This window comes from Mobula birostris, chromosome 14, assembly GCF_030028105.1.
Source record: "Mobula birostris isolate sMobBir1 chromosome 14, sMobBir1.hap1, whole genome shotgun sequence".
Classification (NCBI taxonomy): Eukaryota; Metazoa; Chordata; class Chondrichthyes; order Myliobatiformes; family Myliobatidae; genus Mobula; species Mobula birostris.
The window spans coordinates 68,791,188-68,816,805 of NC_092383.1; the positions used below are offsets into that span (position 1 = coordinate 68,791,188).

Genomic DNA, 25,618 nt, shown 5'->3' on the forward strand with positions numbered 1-25,618 from the left:
AGCATTTGGACGAGGAGATGTGGTGTGGGGGTGTGTGGTGTTGGAAAGCAGGACTAACTATCAACCGATATGCAACACAGGAAGGCTGTAGAGCCACAGGAACCTTTACAAAAATGTACTATTTGCCAAAAGCCTCTATTAGATGGGAGAATCCTAAGTGGAGTAAGCATGAAAGAAAACAAATTAGTCTTAAAACAAGCATTGAACTACACATTGGGTCGTGGCTCAACTTGAAATCAAGCCAGTTGACTTTCTGGTGTTCTTGAAGTGCAAAATACCTAATCCTAAAACAGTAATCCCCAAAACATTAAAAAGTACTAAATAAAGTTGATTTACTATATTCTAACTCTTTCTGACAACACGACAAAAGAACTGTTCAGCTAAATGTAACTGTTTACCAACCAACCATCGTGACAATCTAATTTGTGCTATTGGTATGCTGCTTAAATATAACCTTCTGGGACTTAGTGTTCTATCTGGATAGTGGCTTTTGACAGAAAATTCAACAGTGCATGACTATTCAATTGACTGGTATGGGTTTACCTTTAAATTATATGACAAAATGTTAAACTGGTTGTGATACAACAGCAATACTTGTTTGTAAAACCCCCGTGACAATGCTCTCACAAAACAGATTCAGAATTTTCTATCAAATTTAATCAACAATTGACACAATTATCATTGCTTGTACTGTAAACAGAATGAAAAAATAACATTCTATATTTCCAGCAATACTGAGGATTTTCAGGTAGATACTCAATTAGATGGAAGCAGGAAACAACATCAACATCAGGAATTGAGTCCCAAGGACAGAGACACAGTATCTTTAGATACTGTCTAATACTCTTATGTGCCTCAATCCACTAATTCCCTCCTAACATATCCATCTACAGGCTTACATAATACTTCATTTAATTCACCTCCATCATTTGCATAGAGGAGTTGAAGGGGAAGAGGAATAAATTTCAATAAGTCACCTTGCAACAGAGCCACTTTCTTCGTTCCCTTCCTTTAGTAGGGAGAAGGCATTTCATGATCAAAACAAACCACAAGTGACAAAGGAACATGCAAAATCCCAGTGACTTTAATAGAGAGTTAATGGTCATTACTATGGAGTTTATGGCTGATGATGATGATGATGTAGAGACCACTGAAGATGATTACATAATCTTATTGATCTCTCCTTCCTGCATGCACTTTCACCCTTTTTCCACATTCCATCCTGAGTTATGAACTGCAGATTCACTTCATACTTGTGCCTTTCATCTTTTAACTGGCTCAATCTCCTGGCATGGCTGAATGGGATCACAGTGGTAAAAAGCACCCTGTAACTTGAGTCCATGTCTGTAGCCATCAGCTTAGAGAATGGAATCATGTACCAGACAGAGCAGTTCAAAAGGTGAGTATTAAAAAGGTAGATATGAAAGCAAATTTGAGTAAGTAAAAAGAACACAGAAAACAGTGTGCCTTTAATTTGGAGGAAACATATGACAAAATATTGAGCTTAAAAGGAAGCAGGAGACAAAGTGCTAGTGATTAAAAGAAGTTTGTAAAACAGCCCTGGTAAGAGAAAATAAAGAGCATGGGAGACAGTATGTTAAAGAAGTATGGGAAATGGAACCCTCATGAGCTTAAACAAGCTTTTGGTTTAATTAAGCTGCCAGAGAATTAAAACTAAACAACATTCAGGGTAAATAAAGCAGTAGGCAATTTAATAGTAATTGTTTTCATGGTAAATTCTGTAACAGTTGATTGAGTTCATCTCATTAGTTGACGTGTCAAAGCACAGATTACCAGAATGTATAACATGTGCTTTCTGGATGTTTCACATGTCCTGGACAATCATTGGTGCACGGAATATCATCAAACGGAGAAGTGTAACTTTGCGATTTGGACCTTGAACAATAGCTGGAGTTACTGTGGTCTGTCAGTGAAGTCGAATGTTCATGAAACATTTGTTTCAAGAAGTGCAGGTCTGAGAGAGGATGAATGGCTGCTAGACAGAAGGGAAAAAAAAAACAGGTGGTCCAGGAAAACAAATATTTAGCTTCAAGTACTGTTGGAGGAGAGGATGCCCCTGGAAAGTGCAGCGAAAAACTTGGAGACTATGGTACCAAGTGAAACGCAAGTAGACAAGGTGGGAGAAAAAAGATCAATGCATCCGCAGTTAGGGGGTTCTAAAGTGACAAGTGTTTCTGTGGTTGCAGATATGATTCCTGATTGTACATTTTCTCCCAGGATTATAAACATCGCTGAATAGCTACAAATAATTCTGCAGAGGAAGGTGAACAGCTATGGGTATACTCCATACTGACAGCAATGACACATCTTGATCATAAAAAAGGCAAAGTTCTGCAGGCACATTCTGAAGAGCTATGTAATCTCCAGATTACTCATGTGCCATGGGTAACTGAGAAGAGAAATATCATGACAGTAAAGATAAGTACATGGCTGGAGAGTTGTTATACTGTAGAAGAAAAAATTTCAATTTCCAGGGACACTGGGGCTAGTTCTACGGGAGGTGGAATCAGCACACGTCACAGACAGATACCTTTGGTAATCTAGAAACCTTTAATGATTGATATCCTACCCCTTTTGTTGCCACTCTATAAACTTAAGTTTCCATTGATACTTACGAGCTAAATACTAGCTTTCCTGATCCATTCACCTTTTAGCTCTGAGCACTGAATGGTGGAGAAGTTTCACTTGGAAAGCATAGTTGGAACCTGGACCACTGCACCAAGTATAACAGTAAGGTTAACTGAGGGTAGTGTATATGTGGGCTTGTAAAAGTGCCACATAACAAGCATAACATTTAAGACCATGAAGAACAATGGGGCTGCAGCAGCATGAAGAGAAAATGAGCTAAGTTATGGCAAACAAAGTATATTTTTGGACAGGATGAAAGTGTATAATATAGGTTCCTACTAACTGGTGCATGGGCCATTGCTTTTCCTTGATATATATTAATGACTTGGACATGGCATAGAGGGAATTATTTCCAAACATGCAGATAAAGAAAACTTGAAGGTGTTGAGAACCATAAAGACAGTGAGAAAAGACTTTGAAGGTACAGACAGGTTAGTTGAATGGGTGGATAGTTTGAAGATTAAGTTTCTTGCTGAGAATTAAGAAGTGTTACATTTTGAAAACGAAAATGAGAGTAGACAAAATAAGCTGGAGAAAGTAATTGTATAAAATAGGTGTACGAGTGCATAATCTGTAGAAAGTAGCATGGTTGATTATGAATGGACCTAAAAGCCTTCACTAGATTCAGTGTTCCTTAATGGGGATAAGCTCTTTTAGCTAGATCAATGGAGTTCAATTTAGCAATGACTAAAATACTGTGAAGACCAATCTTATTATTTACCCTCTCTTCAGACTATTCATAAAACCAGATTTCACTATTTTATTTATGTATGTCTATGAAAAAAAGGTTCAGGATAGGTTCCCTTTGTATACTTTTGTCTGGTTAGGCTTCTGGGAAGGGTTGTTGAAATACTCTCTATATTACAACTGTTGTATAAGTACAAGACTTTTTATTGATTTAATAACTTTATACAACATATTGAAATGAATATACATCAATAATTTTGGCAATCAACTGTGAGTAGTAATGAGGTATTATTACTTTTTTATTTTTTTAATTATAAAAACAATGTCTCTAACCTTTGAAAAGAAAATATCTATTGACATGTTTATTTGATAAAATTGGCAGTATACGTTTTATTTTAGAGGTGTCACAGATTCACAGCTCTTTAATTGCACTGAAATTTCATGTGAAATTTCCAAAAATATTTGCACTTTTGTTTAAAGTCACCTTTAAGGTAGAACTAACTGTAAATATGTATGTTTTTATTTATTATAAAACTTTGCTAAAGTGTTTCTATTAGTAAAAGTAAATCTACTGTATGATTCATGTATTGAGATTAATTGTTATAATTTTGCTTATAGTAACTCAGTTTGAATAGACGTGAGGTAATAAAAGACACTTACGTTGATGAATATTAATCAACATATAGAGGTTGTTTTTTTAAATTCCAGTATTTGACAACAAATTATAAGTGAAGTTATGCCTTTATGTATTTAAAATAATGAACAAATTCATAATGGATATTGGATGACTGTGATCATATGTCCAAAGAGATAGTGGCTGCACATAAGTATAAACTTAACAAGAACAGCAATATCATGATGGATCAATGCTATTTATTAGAAATTTTGAAATCAATATTTATAGAAGAAACTTAGTATTATTATTCACAAAATTGAGACCAAAAGTATTCCAGCATTATTAGCTGATTTCATATTAAAAGCATAAGAATATTATGGGTGAAGAGGTGTTTTGATTGGACTTCAGGATGAATGCAGCAATGCATTGGTGTGGCTTATGTGAAATCTGATGCAGCCAGTATTTTAGATAACAATTTTTTCCTTAAATGTAGGGAGCAATAAAAACAAAAGCTAAAAAAAAAAGGAACTAATTCTTCTGAAGGTGCTAAGCAGTGTGCAATTAAAAGCAGTTAAATTGTTTGCATAGCATCCTTCAACATAATCAGGGCATTTCAAAGCATTGTACCATCCTACGGTACCTTTGAAATATGGTCAGTTTTGTAACAGATGGAAAACAAAAGCAAATTCATGCCCAGCAATGGTAATGAGAAATTTTTTAACTAATATTAAGATTTTGCTTAAAATATTAGGAACATTTCCTTGCTCTTCTTGAAACAGCACTGAGTGATTTTTTTTTCCCTTTCAATCAAAAGTGCAGAGCCCCATCTCATATAAAGGTGCAATGCTGCATTAATTCTGCATTGAAAAGTAGGCTGGACAGTTTTCTGAAATACCCGAATTTGGACCTGCATTCTCAAATGTCTAATTCTAAGCTGAGAATGGTACTACACAGTCAAGTCTGCCACTTAAATTACTCCTATGTCCATTGGTCCAAGCAGGCTTATATTGGTTTTAGGTGAACTTTGATTACAGCATCCTAAATAGTCTAAGCAGACTGTTGACAGTTAATAAATAGGCTACTGAAGAGGTAATTTAACAATATTACATATATTGCGGTTCTTGAACAAAATTTAATTACTTACTTGAAAGTCATCTTCTTCCAAAATTTCTTTCCTCCATTTGATGAGGAAGGCAGCACAGACATACAAGTGGAAATGAGAAAATCCCTCTGGCTCTGACTGCAAGAGAATAATATCAACTGAAGTTACTTTAGAGACCAGAATGCCCACTGGTATAAATCATTAAATTTTCAATCTATTGCAGGAGCCAAGTGAACACAATAATAAAACACGATCTCAATTTATCAGATGAGCATGTGGCAGACACCTAATATTATTCAATATGGTTGATAAATGCTTCTTCTTAAGTAAATTTGGAATAGCTTAAAATAAATAAGCTAAAAATTAAGACCTGCTGGTTAGTTTCTTATATTTAAAGACTGATTAATATAGTTTAAGACTATTCCTATTGAATTCTGACAGGTATAAGATTACTTGTTGAAATATCTTTCCCATACTTCACTTTGTTAATACAGCCTTGATTTGAAATGATCCTGCCAAATATTTCTAGTTGCTAAACAGGGTTATTCACACAATAATCTAATTTTACATTGTCAAGAAGGTTCAGATTTTCAACAAATTAGCTTATTCTCCGGTGGTACAAAGTTATTGCAATTAGTTGTAACACTGCAGAGCAGGGACAGAAAAATATAGTAAGCACTGCTGCTTCTCACAACTATTTATTGATTCATGTCTGAATAGTGCACTCAGTCATTAGATATGGGAAAACCATGACAAAGTTGCCGACATTTAATAAGTGCACTACAACCTACTACAAGACTCGTATGAATATTCCTCAATTAGGTGAAGCAGATGTGATACAATATCTGTGGAATCCTACTTTCCTTAGAAGTATAAGGAAGAAGAGAAAATTACTGAGAAAAGAGCTATAGTTAGCCTAGAAATGTTGCAACCTGCATTAAGTGTGAAGAAGAGGCAGTAAACACACTGGTTACTTAAAACTTAAAATGGAAGGTATTTGAACGATTGGCTATTCTTAAAATAGCTGAATTCCCAAAATAAGTGCACATGCACGGATTCTAGTTTTGTTTTAAAGAACAAAGAAGCAATGCATTTTAGGTTGCTAAGAAACGTAAGAAATTGCAGCGATTCTGGTCAAATACTTCCCATCTTCCTTATACACATGGATGGTATCAGAGGACATCAGAGAATGCAAGGATGAACCCCAGTCATCTTAATGTCAATGAAATCTAGAGACACCACACAGCATTATTTCAAGGCAGGCAAAGTCAAAAAACATAGCTGCATCGTAAATGAAACAGAAAGTGTTCATAATTCTCAGCAGTCTACATAATATCTGAGGGAGAAAGAGATGGCAAATTTGGCCTCTCCGCACATTCTGCTGAATATTTCCAACATAATTTGCTCCAGTTCCAATTTCGAACACCTGCATGATTCTGCATCACAAACTACTTTAAAATCAAAAATACAAAATATTCTCGCATACTTGACTTCGTCGTTTTACCCATGATAATATCAACCATTTATGTGATTCGCTTTTAAATGTATAAGAGTTTTATCAAAATATTGTTTAGAGATTACAAAGTGACTACTTAGTGAATCTAGAATTTACAAACGTCCCCTCAGTATGTAAAAATGCAAGACACAATTCACTCACACACAACCGTGAAGAAAAGCAAGTTTGTAATAATTAAACAGTTGTACTTCAGGACAGTTATGATCCTAGTGTTTCACTGCTTTAATCCATAAAGGATTTCTCAGACTGTACTTCCCATATAATTAAAATCACAATTTATTACACAAAAAATTTATGTCTTTCACCTATTAATTCTTGGAGACAGTCTATTCCATCCTTTTGTAACAGATAAGCAACATCAACACTTTCTTACTGGAGGCTGTCTGACTACTGAACATTTTGAGCACATTTTATTTTTCCAGTGCTTTTCCACTTTATTTTTCTAGTGCTCCTGATCCAACAATTATTCCTCATAATAAACTTAAATTTTCCACTTCCATTCATTCCTCTTTCAACAACTTGGCCTTTTCTTCAAGCCATTAACCTCCTGCTGAATTTGGAAGGGTGACTGATACTGTATCCTTGATAGGTAGATAATAAAAGGCATGATTGCTCAGCTAGACCCTGCCCTTATCTGATAACTATTTTCATTCAAGGATGTGTTGATAGCTTCCTTGAGGAAATGTAATGTACCCACTAAACCTTAGAGATGAAGCACAGGGATAGTGCTGGGAACCTCATGGCAACATACAGAAGCCCCATATATGAAGTGAAAGGAAGCTTATCGTATGATAATCTGCTAGCATCTCCTGCCACTTCTGTGGAAGAGTCTCTGGTCTCCACTCTGGACTTAATAACTAGCTCAGAGCTCTCAAAACCATTCAGAACTGAACTCTCTTGATCTCAAGGTACTGCCTAATGAGAAGACATTCAAATTAGATAGGCGACAACATAGAGTAAGAGAATTGCCACTTTGTTACATTTGAAACCACAAGATGTCCTTAAAGTTGGGGATCTTCCTAACCTGAAGGATCAGTCATGTATTGTTTTAGCCACCTGGGTTGGGTGCTTGCTAAATTGTTCTGACTTTTGCTGGGCTTCTTGCAATTTGCTTTGACCTTTAGTTTCATAGAATAATAGGGTAGTGTAGCACTCTGACAAGATTACTTTTAAGTAAATGCAATAAATTAACAGTTCTGTATGTGTAGGGTTGTAGGTGTGATGGGGGATGTAGAGAGGGAGGGAGCGTGAGAGAGGGTGAGTGTGAGAGAGCAAAAGGGCAGGAGGAGGGCGAGGGGAGAAGAGTTTCAGGGACAGAGATACAGTGCCTATAAAAAGTATTCATCCCCCCTTGGAAGTCTTCATGTTTTATCGTTTAACAACACTGAATCACAGTGGATTTAATTTGGCTTTTATGACTGATAAATGGAAAAAGACTCTTGTGTCAAAGTGAAAACATATCTCTACAGTGATCTAAATTAATTAAATATAAAACACAAAATAATTGATTGCATAAGTATTCACCCCCTTCAAGTCAGTATTTAGCAGATGCACCTTCAGCAGCAATTAAAGCCTTGAGTCTGTGTGGGTAGGCCTCTATCAGCTTTGCATATCTGGACACTGCAATTTTTCCCCCATTCTTCTTTACAAAAATGCTTAAGCTCTGTCAGTTGCGTGGAGATTGTGAGTTAACAGACCTTTTCAAGTCCAGCCAGAAATTCTCAATTGGATTTCAGTCTGGATTTTGACTTGGCCACTTCAGGACATTAACTTTGTTGTTTTTAAGCCAATCCTGTGTACCTTTGGCTTTCTGCTTGGGTTCATTGTCCTGCTGGAAAACAAATCTTGTCCTAAGTTGCAGTTCTCTTGCAGATTCCATCAGGTTTCCTCCAGGATTTCCCTGCATTTTGCTGTATTATTTTACCCCCTCTCTCACAAGCCTTCCAGGGCCTGCTGCAGTGAAGCATCCCCACTCGGTGATGCTGCCACCAACAAGCTTCAGCCAAACATAACATCAGACTAAGCTCAATTTTGATTTCATCAGAGCACAGTACCGTCTGCCAGCTGACTTCAGAGTCTCCCACATGCCTTTGGCGAGAGAGGTGGCAGTGGGATGGTAGAGATTCGGGGTGGGGGGGAGATTCAGAGAGAGAGGGGAAGAATCAGAGCGAGAGGGGGAGACTCGGGGGGGGGAGACTCAGAGAGAGGGAGAGAGAGAGACTCAGAGAGATAGAGAGAGAGATTCAGAGAGAGAGAGGGACAGATTCAGAGAGAGATTTAGAGAGACAGTAAGAGAGATACAGAGAGAGAGAGAGAGATTCAGAGAGAGGGGGACAGAGTCAGAGAGAGAGGGGGATAGAGTCAGAGAGAGACAGATGGATTCAGAGAGATAGGGAGCTTGTGAGAGCGAGAGAGAGCATTTAGGAGATAGCCTGTAGGAGAGAGAGAAAGAGAGTGAAAGTGTAAGCATGTGTAAGAGTGCACAAGAGAGTAAAGGAGAGTGTGTAAAAGAGAGGATGTATGTAAGAGGGAGAGAATGACTTGCCTATAATGAAATTCACAACATTGCAATATTATTGTCGAATTCACTCTCTCCTGAGCTTCTAATACTATAACACCGTTGCCAAGTGAAGTAAAAGCAGAAATATATTTCAATTCAATTCTTTCGTAGGAAATTAAAGACAAAATCTTTGAGCTTATTAATATAAATTAATAACTTGTATTTCAAGGATACAGTTAATGAATGCTGAGCCTTTGTGATGTTCACCCAGAATATCTGTAACTGTGGGAAAGTCTTACAAAATTCCAGAAACAAATAATGTACACAGTTTTTGAAAAAAACAATATAGCGAAGATGCTAGTGGTCTGAAGCTGGGACAACATAGCAGGTCAGGTAGCATCTGTGAAGAAAGGAAAAGAGCTTATATTTCAGGGTGAGATGAGATGAAAGTGCAACCGAATGTAAACAGTAAGAGATAAAGAAAGGTGGCGAAGATATTAGATAACAATTCATGATGGAATATTAAAAGGAATATTTAAGTAACAAATCATGAGTCAAAAAAGTAGCAAGTCAGAAAAGCAGAATTATTACCACAGCTGACATTAAAAAAAAGCTGGAATGGAAGCTCTAATCCGAAGAACTTAAATTTATTAAGAACCAAATGATAGGTCAGGTGGAGTGTCTCGAACATTATTGGAGCCCAGTAGAAAGCAGTGTGATTGACAATTACAACCTCAATGGAGAGTTTCCACAAAATTATTATCAATTTTACATTTGGTAATGTCAATACAAAGATAACTAATTAAATATACTGAATTTGTGGTTGCTGTAATCTAAAGGAAAAAGTTTGTTGGCAAAACTTGTAAGGCCAGAGAGCTAACAGAAATTTGATTTATAAAATAAAACAAAATTCTGGGAATATTCCCTCTAGCTCAGTGGAAATTTAACTCAAAATTCAAATCTTTGAAGTGTTTTGAAAACAAGAATGAGTAAAGGCCAATTTCTCAGAATTACAAATAATAATTTAACATTAGCTCTATGAAAAATGAAATAAGGTATTTCTTTATACAAAGTTGCTTGGGGACGGAATAGTTCTTTTGTAAGAAATTGTAGAGGCATGCACCATTGAATCTTTTCAGGGAAGAGTGGATAAATAATGAAAAAGAGGGAAGAAATCCAGTTGGAGTGGGCATTTTGTTTTGGATTTCTCTCAGAAAGTGCTAGCGTATTAATGATGGGCTGTAAGAACAATGTTCTACAGTGGTGCAAGAAAGTTTGTGAGCCCTTCAGAATTTTCTCTACTTCTGCCTAAGTATGACCTAAGATGTGATCAGATCTTCACACATGTCCTAAAACTAGATAAAGATAAAATTAAACAACACAAGAACATTACACTTTTTCATTTATTTGAGAAAAATATCCAATATTACATGTTTTTTTGGAAAAGTATGTATACCTTTGCTTTCAGTAATTGGTGTTACCCCCTTGTACAACAATAACTTCAACCCAATGTTTCCAGTAACTGTTGATCAGTCCTGCACATCAGCTTGGAGGAAGTATAGGCCATTCCTCCTTATAAAACCGCTTCATCTCTGGGATATTGGTGAGCTTCCTTGCATGAACTGCTTGCTTCAGGTCCTTCCACAACATTTCTATATGATTAAGGTCAGGACTTTGACTCGACCATTCAAAACGTGAAATTTCTTCTGCTTTAACCATTCTTTGGCAGACTGACTTGTGTTTAGGATCGTTGTCTAGCTGTATGACCCACTTGCTCTTGAGCTTCAGTTCATGGATGCAAACTGTGACATTTCCCTGTAGAATTTGCTGGTACAATTCAGAATTCATAGTTCCACCAATGATGGCAAGCCGTCCTGATCCCAGGAAAGCAAAGCAGGCCCAAACCATGACACTGCCATCACAGATGGAATGAAGTTCTTATGCAGAAATGCAGTGTTCGCTTTTCACCAAAAATAACGCTTCACATTTAAGCCAAAAAGTTCTATTTTGGACTCATCCATCCACAGAGCATTCTTCCAATAGCCTTCTGGCTTATCCATCTGGCAGCATTGTTCTTCTTGGAAAGTAGTGGCTTTCTCCTTGCAATCCTGCCATGTATACCATTGTTATTCAGTGTTTGCCTGATGGTAGACTCATGAACATTGACATTAGCCAATGCAAGAGAGGTCTGTAGCTCCTTAGATGTTACCCTGGGGTTCTTTGTGACCTCTTGGAATACTACATGCCTTGTTCTTGGAGTGAATTTTGTTGGTTGACCACTCCTTGGGAGAGTAACAACAGTGTTGAATTGTACACCATTTGCTTGACTGAATTGGTGGAGCCCAAACTCTTTTAAAATAGTTTTGTATCCTTTTCCAGCTTGGTGAGCATCAACAATGTTTTTTCTTAGGTGCTCAGAAATCTCCTTTGATCAAGGCATGGCACACTTCAAAAACCTGCATGGTGAAGATCAGGCTTTGATAGTGAATACCCAGGTTTATGTTCTTTAAATAGGATAGGGCATTCCACATTCACATCTGATTGTCATCCCATTGATTGAAACACCTGACTCTAATTTCTCCTTTATGAACTGATAATCCTAGAGGTTCACATACATTTTCCAACAAATACATGTAATATTGGATCATTTTTCTCAATAAATAAATGAACAAGTATAATGTTTTTGTGTTCTTTATTCAATTGGGTTCTCTTTATCTAGTTTTATGACTTCCATGAAGTTTTGATCATATTTTAGGACATACTGTATGTTGAAAGAAGTTCTTTTACAGGCAAGTTGTTTTGGTAAATTGCTCTTGATGTAAAGCCTAGCTTTTGAACCAACTGGTTTCAAAATAGTTTAAAAGCCACAATACACAGTTGCAACTTCAAGCCATAGCATAAGCCAAATCTAAGAATAGAGATTTAGTAGGAAGCTAAGTGATGACTTTTTCCAACCATAAGGTGGTCCATATATAGAATGAACTGTCAGAAGAAGTGGTTGAAACAGTGGTCTACAACATTTAAAAGGCACTCGAATATGGAAGGTTAGAGGGACATATGCAGCAAATGGGACGTGAAGATGGTTACCTTGACTGGCATGGACTGGTGCAGTTAAAGGACATGTTTCCATGATTTATTTCTCTATATCCATCATTCTCCAATTACCATCTGACTAAGGAAGTAACAAGTGACTCAGAAAGAATAGATTAGCACTTTTGTTACATGTACATCAAGACATCAGAAAATACAGTGAAAAGTATCGTTTGCATTAACGACAAACACAGTTCGAGAATGTGCTGTGGGTAGCTTGCAAATGTTTCCATGCTTTCAGCGCTAACAGAGCATGCTGACATCTTCATAACTCTAACCAGAAAATCCTTGGAACGTGGGAGGAAACTGGAACACTGGAGGAAACCCACATGGTCACAGGAAGAATGTACGAGTTCCTTACAGACAGCAGTGGAATTGAACCTGGTTCGCTCGTGCCATAATTGAATTACGCTACTCTAACCTGGAGTGAGGTATAAACAGTGAAGCTACAAAATAGAATGATAATACTAAACAGAACAGCATGCACAGACACAAGCCAGCATTGAGACAGCTTGCTGATGATTAAAAGTGTTCGATTTTATTTGCAACCTATCACATTGCAATGCAGTCGTGCCTACAGGCAGCAAGATCTGGACCATACTTTGGCCTATGTTGATAAATGACGATGACAACCTCTGATGAGAATTTAACCAATTAGCTTTAATATCTAATCACAGTACTGTTGCTAAATCCTCCAATATCAGAATTCCTGGCTAAAGGGACAGGGTTTCCTTTGATCAAGTACAGGCAAAATATCCCCTTTGTGACAACAAAAATAGATAGGAAAGTGGGTATTCTCTGACAATTGATTTACTTTCAGTCTTCGCATAGCCTTTCTATATTACACATAGAAAAAGTCAGGAGTGTGATGCAATTTTCTATTCCTGCCTCATTGCACATCAATCACTCTGCTATGGAGAGAGTGCACATCAATGGTTCTACAGTGGAGAGAATGAAAAGCACAAAGTTCCTTTGTGTACACATAACTGACAATCTAACCTGGATCTACAACAACACCTCATTAGTCAAGAAGGCACAGCAGTATCTGCACTTTCTATGGAGAATGAGGTTTATAAGTCTCCCCAACTCAACATCCTACAGGAACACCATCCAAAGTGTCCTGTCAGGTTGCATCATTGTGTGGTATGGAAACTGCAAGACCCTACAAAGGATACTAAGAACTGCTGAGGTTTTTACTGTCTGGGTCTCTCTCCCCCTTATTTGTGACATTTACTGGGAGCACTGTATATGAAGGGCACAAGGCATTATTGAGAATCCCTACCACCCACAATCTCTTTGATCCAGTATTGTCAGGAAGGAGGTACAGCAGCATCAAGACTAGGACTGCCAGACTGGCCAGAAGCTTCTCGCCCAGGCTGTGAAACTAATGAATAGCATGTCACCACACAGATCTTGTCACTAGGACAGCAAGCTGTTTACTGTTTTCACCTGCACTGCACATTTCACGTGCATTTTGAATTAGATTTCATTAACATTTGAAGTAGTATTTTATGTGCTGTGTGCAATATATGCATTGTAGGTGCACCATGGTCCAGAGGAATGTTGTTTCTTTTGGTTCTATATATGTACAGTTAGAATACAACAAACTTGAATGTAGTTCCAAAAACATCCAAGACAAAATATAGAGCAGTGTTATTGATTGTATGCATTCAGCACAGTGAACATTCCTTTTCTTCACATATCACAATTGCACTTCAGAATGTATGGGCCAGATATTCTGATAATTCTATGACATTTTTGCCCTGGGCGATATGCAGCAAATCAATTAATTCCACAAATGTACTACTCAGGTCTACTCTGAATTGAATTCTTTAAAAATAGAAACAAGAGGAACTCTCACAGATTGACTGAGGTTTAATAAATAGCATCATCAATAATAATATTGTATCTTTTCTGTTGAGGTATTGATAATCACTTAAAAAAGTCAAACAAAAGTGATTTAAAAAAAGCAGCTTCACATGTTCATCAGAACAAATTGGTTCCACTAAGAAATTAAAAGTTTTGAAATGTTGCTCAGTGCTAAAAATACGCTAAAGGAGGATTACATGGAGTATGATGTCATCACATATGTTGAATCAAGACAGACAGATAAAGTTGATTAGCAACCAGAAAATGTAGCTCATAAGATAATAGAACTCTAAGTTTATATTTTAAGCTACTTGAATAGAAACTGCTTTTGAAAATTAATTAAATTCAAATTGGACAAACACAAGGAATTTGAAGAATTCGTGAACAAATCAAATAAACAAGAAAGATAATCTGAAAGCCAATAAAATAAAGTTAATGACACTATCATGCCTATTTATTAATGTTCTGAAAATAAAATGCCACTTTCCTACATTTGCAATTCAACAAATGGACATTCCATTTATTTTGCAGATGCCAGGAACAAACCATTCCAACCTTTTCAAACTGTTTCACAGTTCAGTTCGTTTTTCATTAACCTATGTTGCTTATTGACGACATCTCAGATTTTAACGATCATTCCTACAGTTCTGGTCGAAAAGCTCCAAAACCAGAACCTCTTTACCTCCCTCTGCAACTAGATCCCTGACAGCAACTATATTTCATTAGGAACTTGGAGATTTGGTAATTCACCAAAGACACGCAAATTACTACAGATGTAGCACAGAGAGCATTCTAGCTGGCTGCATCACTGTCTGGTATGGGAGGCGGTGGCGGGGGTGGGGGGGGGCTACTACACAGGATTGATGTATTATTCTATGTTCTATGAAATAAACTGCAGAAAGTTGCAAACTTAGTCAGCTCTATCATACATACTAGCCTCTGTAGTATCCAGGACATCTTCAAAGAGCGATGCCTCAAAAAGGTGGCATCCATCATTAGGATTTTCACCACCCTGGACATGCCCTATTCTCATTGCTACCATCAGGAAGGAAGTACAGAAACCTGAAGGCAGATACTCAATTCAGGAACAGCTTCTTCCCTTCTGCCATCCAATTTCTGAATGGATATTGAACACATAAACTCTACCACACTACTTTTTAAATTTTTATTATTTTTTGCATTCCTTATTTAATATAAACACACTTCCTGTAATTCATTTTCTTTATATGTATTGCATTGTACTGTTGCCACAAACATAATAAATCTCATGACATGTGTCAGTGATTTTAAGCCTGATTCTGAACTCCAACCACATATGTTGGTTTCAAAACCTTTAAGCACTTTGTCTTACAACATTTGACTAAACCCAGCCTTAACGTATTGGAGTAAGGCCTTATCACATTCCTAATTACTTAACAGAAATACCTGCTTCAGTTCAGCAGTTAAAAAGAATTGGATCCATTTTATTTTTAAACATTCATACTCCTTTGCCAATGTGTAATGTTTTTTCCCCTATGGATCCTATTTACAACCTTTATGAATTTCACTCTCTCTCTCACTTGGTGTAATAAAACCATGCAACAAGTAATTGGGCCTTCTAACCGACCAAATTTGTGCCATCCATTAACCACCCATTTATACTAATCTTTCAATAATTTTTTTTATTGTTTTTACGTTGTCATAAACTTCACCCACATTCCACCACTCATTTACACAATAAAGATAATTTACGGTGGCCACTAACCTAGCAACCCACGCATCTATGGATGTAAAGGAAAGCAGTCCACCTTGAAGAAAGCCGAGCGGTCACAGGAACAACATACAAACTCCACACAGAGAGAACCTCAGGTCAGGATTGAACCTGGGTCTACTGGCATTTTGAGGTAGCAGCTCTACTCACTGTGCACCCTCTCAACCAACAGACTTGGGACAGCTTCTTCCACCAGGCCATCAGACTGATATGAGTGTATTTCTATATCACATTGACGCTCTATTTATTATAAATTATTATAAATGACTACGATTGCACATTGCACATTTAGATAGAGATGTAACATAAAGATTTTTACTCCTCATGTATGTGAAGGATGGAAGAAATAAAGCCAATTCAAATTCTGCTCTTAGAAAAAATATAGATTGTTCTCACTTGTTCTACAAAAATGAAAAAAGATTTCATCTGTCACCTATTTACCCACTCCAACAACTGCTAACATCTCCTTGAAGTCTATTGTATCCTCTTCAGAGATCACCATCGCCATCAGATTTTGTGTTAATGGCCAAGTTGGAAATTGCGCACTGTGCGCTCAAGTCTAACTTGTTAATATCCATTGAAGAAAAGCAATGGTCCTCGTAGCAACCTCTTGGGAATTCTATGGTACACTTTTCTCTAGTTTGGCAAAACAACCCTTTACTGTTACCCTCTATTTCCTGATACTTCACCATTCCAGGCTTGTGCAAGCTTTTATTTCAGTTTTCAACCTTGATGATAATCTTATCATGCAGAACCTTATGCAAATTATTTTAGAAGACTTATATACACCTCATCAATCCCACATCTTTTATCTACCTTCTATAACTGCTATTTCTTCCAATTTTTTATGAAGGTAATTTAAGCAAATCTGCATTCAACAAATCTAAGTGGCTTTTTCTTACGGATCCAAATGACTATTTATTCTGTCCCTAATTATGGTTCTAGAATCTTCTCCCCATTGAGATTTGGCATGCTGTCCATTGTTACAAGGTTTACATCTGCATTCCTTTTTGAACAGTTTTCTGATCCTGGTATACCACCTAGAATCTATAGACAATTGGAAGATTATGGGGAGGGTCTCCATAATATTCTCCATCACTTCCTCCAGCAACTAAGTGACATATCCTCTGCAAGAGAAAATCTGAAGATGCTGGAAATCCAAGCAACACGCACAAAATGCTGGAGGAATTCAGTAAGTCAGGCAGCACCTATGGAAAAAAGTACAGTCAACGTTTCAGGTCCTGCTAAAAGGTCTCAGCCCAAAACGTCAACTATTCTTTTTCCATAGATGCTGCCTGACCTGCTGAGTTCCTCCAGCCTTTTGTGCGTGTTGCTTGACATATCCTCTGTAAATTATTAACCATCTAGAATCTTAACTACAGCTTCATTTGTTGAGGCACCTTCTTTGACGACTGACACGACTCTCCATGTAGTACTTCAACCATGTTCTCTGCCTTCGTGAATATATTTACTTTTGGTCTCCAGCCAGTTGCAGGCTTCCCCTTTCAACAAGCCAACATAATACTTGTGCATTCTGTTATTTATTCCTCATGTACGTGAGCTGACTCTGTCATTTCCTTCTCTATTTCTTTTCTGTAATCACCCTGACTCCAGGTAATCACCTTTACCTGGAATCTGTCCTATGCTCTTCTTTTGCTTTCTATTTTACTTTATTTTTTTTAATCATCTGTGGAACTATGGCTTTAATTGCCCCATCTTTGTCCCTCCTCACAATTCAGGTCAACAGAAGCTGAAACAATTCCATTCCAAAAGCCTTCCAATGTTTACTTATAGTTTTGTCTGCACATTTCTGATTCCAATTTACATGGGTCACATCTGTTCTTATCTCATTGAAATTGGTCCCTTCTGTAAATGACAACCATAACTCTCTTTATTAATATTGTGCTATTTACAACCTACCTTATTCAACATTATTTTGAAATCTACATTAACTTTAAATTTTTTACTTATCATTTGCCCATTCTGGTGACAAGAACAACATATTATAACAATTAGCAATGTGCCAGGTTAAAGATTAGAAAGGACCCCTGTTCATTTCCACAAAAAACTCAATGGAACTGAGTATTAGGAAGAAAATTCAACTGGTAGTTAATTATCCTGTCTGTGCATAGGACCAGCAGCCAATAATGAATTACTTTGCCAGACATTTGATCAATGAAACACACAGGTTATCAACAGTGCCACTTTGTGAGATCACACCTTGTCAATAGTGCAAGGCTAAACATCCATGCACTTAGAAGGATGTGTTTAGTATTTCGAGCAGTGCAAAACAAAATCAATCCAATATTTCTTGTCCTACCGAGAAGGTAGATTTATTTCTTCCTGAGCACGCTTCACTACATGTTGCAAATCCTGTTTAACCATATTAACTTAACAAATATGCATTAATAATACTGAATGATAGATTTGGTAAATGTTGAAAGAAATTCTACTACATTAGAACATCTTGCAAAGATCCGAGGATACAACAACCAGATTAAACCCAAAGGATCATTTTACCCACACTTACATGGAGTATTTAGGTGAAACTTATAACGAATCTAATATAAACTCTGTCTATATTTGATTTTTTTTTATCGTATATACAAGTTCAGAGCTGTGTAAGTTTGACAAAAACACTGCAGGATAACAGAGAAGCCTGCAGAGGCTGAATCATTCCTCCCACTAAAAATCTCTGCATCTGCAGTCTCTCAGGTGCTCTTTTATATTTTTGTGATGCGTGTAGCAGAATGCAAAATACCCTTACTGTAAGGCATGAAATCAGTCACGACCAGAAAGGCCAGGATTATATTTGATTGGATTGCTTCTATTTTAGTAGCTGGTCTAAAAACTCAAATAGCAAAGCTAAACCTGAATACATTAAAGTTCCAAGGAGTTGCAAAATGAAACATACACCACCAAGCCAAAATTTATAACCCAGAAACTACCATTATGATAAATATTTTTGAGATAGACTCTTTGATTCTGATGTACAACCTAATTTATTTCAATCATTTTTTTTTAATTTTGATAACTTTCAGTGCGTAATAAGGAAGTGAATGTGGAAAAATCTGCTCTAAAAATTCCATTGTATATATCTGATTCCTATATAGAGGATTCAGAGGTCAAAACGCACACACATGCAGACTTCTAAGTCATATACTGTATGCATGTATACATATCTGTAAATATGTGTTATATATATATATGTGTGTGTGTGTGTGTGTGTGTGTGTGTGTGTCTTTTATATACAAACCCCATTTCCAGAAAAGTTGGGATATTTTCCAAAATGCAATAAAAACAAAAATCTGTGATATGTTAATTCACGTGAACCTTTATTTAACTGACAAACGTACAAAGAAGAGATTTTCAATAGTTTTACTGACCAACTTAATTGTATTTTGTAAACATACATAAATTTAGAATTTGATGGCTGCAACACACTCAACAAAAGTTAGGACAGAGTTAAAATAAGATTGAAAAGTGCACAGAATATTCAAGTATCAGTTCAAAAGGAACATTTCTCAACGTAAAATTGCAGAGAATTTAGGTCTTTCGACATCTACCGTACATAATATTCTGAAAAGATTCAGAGAATTCAGAGACATCTCAGTGCGTAAAGGGCAAGGTCGGAAACCACTGTTGAATGCGCGTGATCTTCGAGCCCTCAGGCGGCACTGCCTAAGAAACCGTCATGCTACTGTGACAATTATAGCCACCTGGGCTCGGGAGTACTTCGGAAAACCATTGTCACTCAACACAGTCCGTCGCTGCATCCAGAAATGCAACTTGAAACTGTATTACGCGAGGAGGAAGCCATACATCAACTCTACGCAGAAACACCGGCGAGTTCTCTGGGCCCAAGCTCATCTCAGGTGGACCGAAAGACTGTGGAACCGTGTGCTGTGGTCAGATAAGTCCACATTTCAGCTAGTTTTCGGAAAAAAATGGGCGTCAAGTTCTCCGTGCCAAAGGTGAAAACGACCATCCAGATTGTTATCAGCGAAAGGTGGAAAAGCCAGCATCTGTGATGGTATGGGGGTGCGTCAGTGCCCATGGCATGGGTGAGTTGCATGTATGTGAAGGTACCATTGACTCTGAGGCGTATATTAGGATATTAGAGAGACATATGTTGCCATCAAGTCGACGTCTGTTCCTGGGACGTCCATGCTTATTTCAGCAGGACAATGCCAGACCACATTCTGCACCGGCTCCAACAGCATGGCTTTGTAGACACAGAGTGCATGTGCTTCACTGGCTTGCTGCCAGTCCAGATCTATCTCCTATTGAAAATGTATGGCGCATCATGAAGAGGAGAACCAGACAACGGAGACCACGGACTGTTGAGTAGCTGAAGTCTTTATATCAAGCAAGAATGGACAAAGTTTCCAATTGCAAATCTACTACAATTAGTATCCTCAGTTCCAAAACAATTAAAAAGTGTTATTAAATGGAAAGGTGATGTCACACAATGGTAAACATGCCTCTGTCCCAACTTTTGTCAGTGTGTTGCAGCCATCAAATTCTAAATCTGTGTATGTTTACAAAATACAATTAAGTTGGTCAGTAAAACTATTGAAAATCTTTTCTTTGTACTTTTGTCAGTTAAATAAAGGTTCATGTGAATTAACATATAACAGATTTTTGTTTTTATTGCGTTTTGGAAAATATCCCAACTTTTCTGGAAATGGGGTTTGTGTATGTATATGCGTGTATATATATAGTACTTTTTTAATATGGTTCAGATTTTATACGGTCTAGATTTTTTACATGGTTTCAGATGGTATGGAACCGGTCCGAAAGCAAGGAACGACCTGAGGTTTGGGCGAAATAAACACCAGGCCAAATTGAAAAGAATTGCGTGTTGGGGCTGGAGGCAAGGGATGGGCCAGTTCAGCTCACTGCTCTGTGAGATTTACTCACCTCTGCACAGAACTGAGGTTGTGGCCTGCAACTAACAGTCTCTGAATCAGATACAGTGATTGCCAATTCACTTTTGTGAACTTTTGTCCTGAATGTTATTTACTTACTTTTATTGTTTGCACAATTTGTTTTTTTTTAAATTTTCTCTGCACATTAGGTGCTCATTGGTCTTCCTTTGTTTTAATGGGTTCTCATGGGTTCCTTTATTCTCTGGCTGCCTGACTCATTTCAAGGTTTTATAAAGTATTGATACTTTGATAATAAACATGCTTTGAACAGGGTCCTGATCTCAACATCATTTATGCTTTCTGGGATTACCTGGAAAGACAGAAGCAAGCGAGACAGCCAAAGTCTTCCAAAGAAATGTGGCAAGTTCTCCAAGATGCTGGCAACAACCTACCAGCCGATTTTCTTATAAAACTGCATGACAATGTATCTAAGAGAACTGATGCACTTTTTTTTAAAAGGCAAAAGGTGGTTGCACTGAATATTGATTTGATTTTTTTTTACAGTTTAGTGCTCTTTATAGTATCCACCACCACATTATTATTCCCACCTAAATCTCAAACAGGTCAACATGGAGTGCAATAGCTTCCCTTTGGATGTTAAGACTCTTCATCTTTTGTATCTTGCAACTAATTTAGGTTGCTGAAAGAAGTTATTTAATCACAGAAAAAAGGGGTTTGTGCAATTGATTTTCTGCATATTCTAATTTATTTTTCTGTGGAACAGTGAAAAATATTTTAATTGAATAAGACACCTAAAATCATAATTGTACTTGCTCAGTTCCCTCTAGAACAGAGATTCCTAATCTTTATAATGTCATGAACCAATATCGTTAAGCAAGGGGTCCATGGACCCCAGGTTGGGAACCCCTGTTCTAAAGGGAACATAGCAAGTACAATTATGATTTTAGATGTCTTAACCCTTGCCCTAAAACTAAAAAAAAAGATACTATTTTAGGTGCTTCAAGGAATCGATTTCAAATTTGTAGCTAATAAGGCTTTGTTTAATTACCAAAACCTTGTTCTACTTCAGTAATTGAAGTCCTGTCAAAAAATGAACACTGTCTTTTTTTTGGTCAGAGACTTAAATTGCTAATATTTTCTTTTTCTCTGCAAAAGTTCAATGACCTGCTGAGGATTTTCAGCATTTACCGGTGTGTCTGCGGATTTTCAGCATTACAGTACTGGCCCTTATGGATTTTTATTAGTTTCATATGTTTCTCTATTGCAATGTCATATTGCAGGAAATTTCAGAAACAATGAAGTTAATGGCATCTGCACCAAATGTAATTAATGAAAAAAAAAGCTTTATGTTGGATAACAAACACAAAATGCTTGAGGAACTCAGCAAGTCAGGTAGCATCAATGAAAAGATTTGATGTTTTAGGCCAAGACCTTTCATCGGGACTGTTGCCAGTCCTGCAGAACCTCTTGTGTTTTGTTAGTTCTGTATTTTGTTTTCCAGTTCATTTAGATTGAATTGTAGGCTTGCAATACATGATGAATTTCTTACAGGTAATATAACCGTGACCAACAATTGAGGCTTTCTCCAAGAATTGCCCAACTCAATTGTGCAAAAACAAACAAAATGGATGTGGAAAAAAACAAACAAAATGGATGTGTAAAACTGCTTCATTAATCTTTGAGAGTTAGAAATTCTTTAGTGATATTCATACACTGTATTGACCCCCAAAGCTTTGTGCGCTGTAGAACAGGCCTTGGTCATGCAATGGTGCAGAGGGAGTGCTTTCATTTATAATCTCCTAGAACTACTGAAACTAGACATTGTGAAATGTTGGACAGCATGAGTGTTTCAACTACATTCAGGATTTTCTCCCTTCCCCTCATTTTGTTCAATTTCATAATGGATCTAACTCAAAATAACTTTGTTGGAATTACATCAGACGTAATTCAGTGATTGCCAACCTACATGTTGCTCATGCATTGGCCTAATGGTTTGAGACGCATAAGAACTGCGGATCTTATGCTAAGGGGAAAAAATGCACACTGATGGAAAAGCATTAGCCCTGACAAAACAACTTTAAATCTACTGCCACTAAGTAATACAAGTATAAAATAAATGATTAAAAGAGGTGAACATTTAAGCATCGAGGCTCCATCATAACAAACTAAGTCAGAAGATTAATTGGCATATTAAAACAACAACTTAGAGATACTGTCATGACCAGATTGACAATATGGAAAGGAAGTATGTAAGCACTGCTACCACAATCAAAACACACAAAGCTGCTGTATGTATCATGTAAGATATAAAAAGTGGATTTAAAGTTGGAAAACGTTTGCAAGCATCTCAAAATGAAGATATAGTGTCTCAAACAATATTTAAATTAACTTGTACTACAAAGAATATGCTGAAATGAGTAACAAAGGCCTCTTAACTGCAGTAAAGAGGAAACCATGCTGACTTGGCAACCTCGAGAGTGGTAGCAATCTCTCAAAGCAATTAATTCAGGGAGTAAGGAGAAAGTGAGAAATACAGACTAAACAAAAGTATTTAGAAAACATTGTGTCAGGAGCCATGCTACGAATTTCATTGAAGGCCCCAATTAACAGAATTAGCTGTGAAAAGTAGAAATTGTTATAGCAGCAATATTCTTTGAGCTCTGAATGTCATTTCACTTTGCTACAAACTGCAAAATATGGGCCATAAATTTTTAAATTAGAGTGAGATCAATTAGTCATGAAATTGGAGAGTACTTTTTAAATATGCTGAGCAGTAAAAATTATAAACCTATTTCATTCTCAAGGCTGTGACAGTTGGAACAATTGTAATTCTCAAAAGTGAGTGACATTTTTATTATGCCAAAGGATATGGATATTTATTTATATTATGCTAAAAATAACAAGTAAATGAAATTGAAGTATGGATCACATAATCTACTGAATGGCGGAAAAATCTGAAAAACTCAATTCAGGAGTTAACATTACATTACAAAGCCCTAACATCAGAAATTTCTATTCAAACATATATATGTACCAGTAATATAAAAAGGAGTTTAATGGGGAGACATAAAGGCTGATGGAATCTGCTGCAGAAAACAAACTGCTGGAAGAACTCAGCCGGGCAAGTTGCATCGATGGAGACAAAGGGAGAACTGGCATTTTGGGTCAAAACCATGCAGCAGAAAAAGAAAAGACCTGACATTTGTGCTTTGCTGTTCATCCCAGAAATATGGTGTTGTAAGATGGTTTAATCACAAAACAGTCAAGGTGAAAAATGCACGCACAATTCCTGAATTTACAAGTACTGTATTGCGAAACTGGGTAACTTCCAAATTTGTTGTGCATATCTTATTAATTTGCATGAAATTTAGGAACCTTGATCTTTTAAAAATATAAATCAATCCTATTCTGGTCCAATTTTATTAAGATACCATCCATATCCGGTAAGATGATGCCATTGAGTGGCAACTGTTTGCATGCAGCCCCGATTGGATTCATCAAATATTCCCATTTAAGGCTACTACAGCTGAAATCCACACACAGCAGCGGGTACTTCAGTAACCAGCATCATTTTAAGACGTTTCAAAAATTCTATTGATACTCGAAATCTATGAAATTTGGACGGCAAACTTGGGTCACGAGTACAGTTCCCCTTTAACAAAATGAAAGCGAGATGCCGCACTGGTCTACATGTATGATTGAAACACAGAGACCTTAACTTCCACTCCCAACTATCCTGCTTGCAAATATACAGACTTTGGAAAATAAAACTGAACACCGCACAGCAATATTACTGTACAAGAGGGAAAACAGGGACTGCAGTGTACTTTTGTTTCACATGGAAACATGGCTATACCCCGCCATTGTGGATGCAGTGCTGCAACTCGATTACTTCTCATTCTCCACTAAGACAGGACAGCTCAGTCTTTTAAAGGCAGAGATAGTGGAGAATACTTTACGAGTAACTCATTGTGGTGCACAGACTTGGTAGTTCAGTCTCAGTCCTGTTCACCCTACCTAGAACACCCAGTGGTCAAATGTCATCCATTTTATCTGCCAAGGGAATTCTTTGCCCTCATCATGGTAGCAGTGAGGCCAATATCAGGCAGGCACTGAAGGAGACGAGCAATGTGATCAGCAGGCACTAAATTGCATGTGCGTATGCCTTCCCTATTATTGCGGGAAATTTCAACCACTCCAGCTTGAAGTCTCTGAACAACTACAACCAACATATCACCTGTGGAACCAGAGGAGCCATCATATTTGGACCACTGTTATACCACCATCAAGAATGCCTACTTTACCACCCCATGCCCACACTTTTGGAAGTCTGATCACCTGTCTGTACTTCCACTGCTAGCTTATAAGCAGAGACTAATGACAGCAGCACCAGTGATGAGGACCAAGGCCAAGGGAGGTGGTCAGTGGCCTGGACAGCGTTCAGGAATTCATCTTTAAATCTGAATGAATAGCCATAGTTGTCACTGACTTCATCAAGGCATGTGTGGATGAGTGTGTGCCTTCAAACACATACCAGACATACTCAAACCAAAAGCCATTGTCTGCTGAGGGTTAGGTCTGTGGCATTCAAGACCTGTAATCCAGAACTATATAAGAAGTCCAAGTACAACCTATGGAATGCTATTTTAAGGGCAAAACAAATTCTGATTGAAGTTTTAGATGGATTCAGATGCATGTCAGTTTTGGCAGTGTTTGCAGGCCATTACTTCCAGGAAGGCGAAACGTAACATCATGGCTGTGGTGCTTCCAGATGAGCTCAACGCCTTTTATGCATGCTTTGAAAGGGAAGAATAAAACTACACCTATGCAAATCCCTGCAGCATCTAGTGACCCTGTGATCTCTGTCATCAGAAGCCAACCAGAGTAGGCCCCTTTATTCCCATTCTTTGCTTCCTGCCAATCAACCAACCTTCTCTCCATAATAAT

General features: G+C 37.3%; 1 protein-coding gene across 3 annotated transcripts in view; it reads right to left on the bottom strand.

Annotated features, from left to right (window-relative positions):
• Nucleotides 1-25,618, bottom strand: part of LOC140209958 (TBC1 domain family member 22B-like) — a 375,770-nt gene that overhangs the window by 16,642 nt on the left and 333,510 nt on the right. For all 3 annotated transcript variants that reach the window (XM_072278648.1, XM_072278647.1, XM_072278649.1), the window contains one exon: nucleotides 5,097-5,192. In XM_072278648.1, coding sequence (XP_072134749.1) covers nucleotides 5,097-5,192 — 96 coding nt within the window. The remainder of the gene's footprint in view (nucleotides 1-5,096; nucleotides 5,193-25,618) is intronic.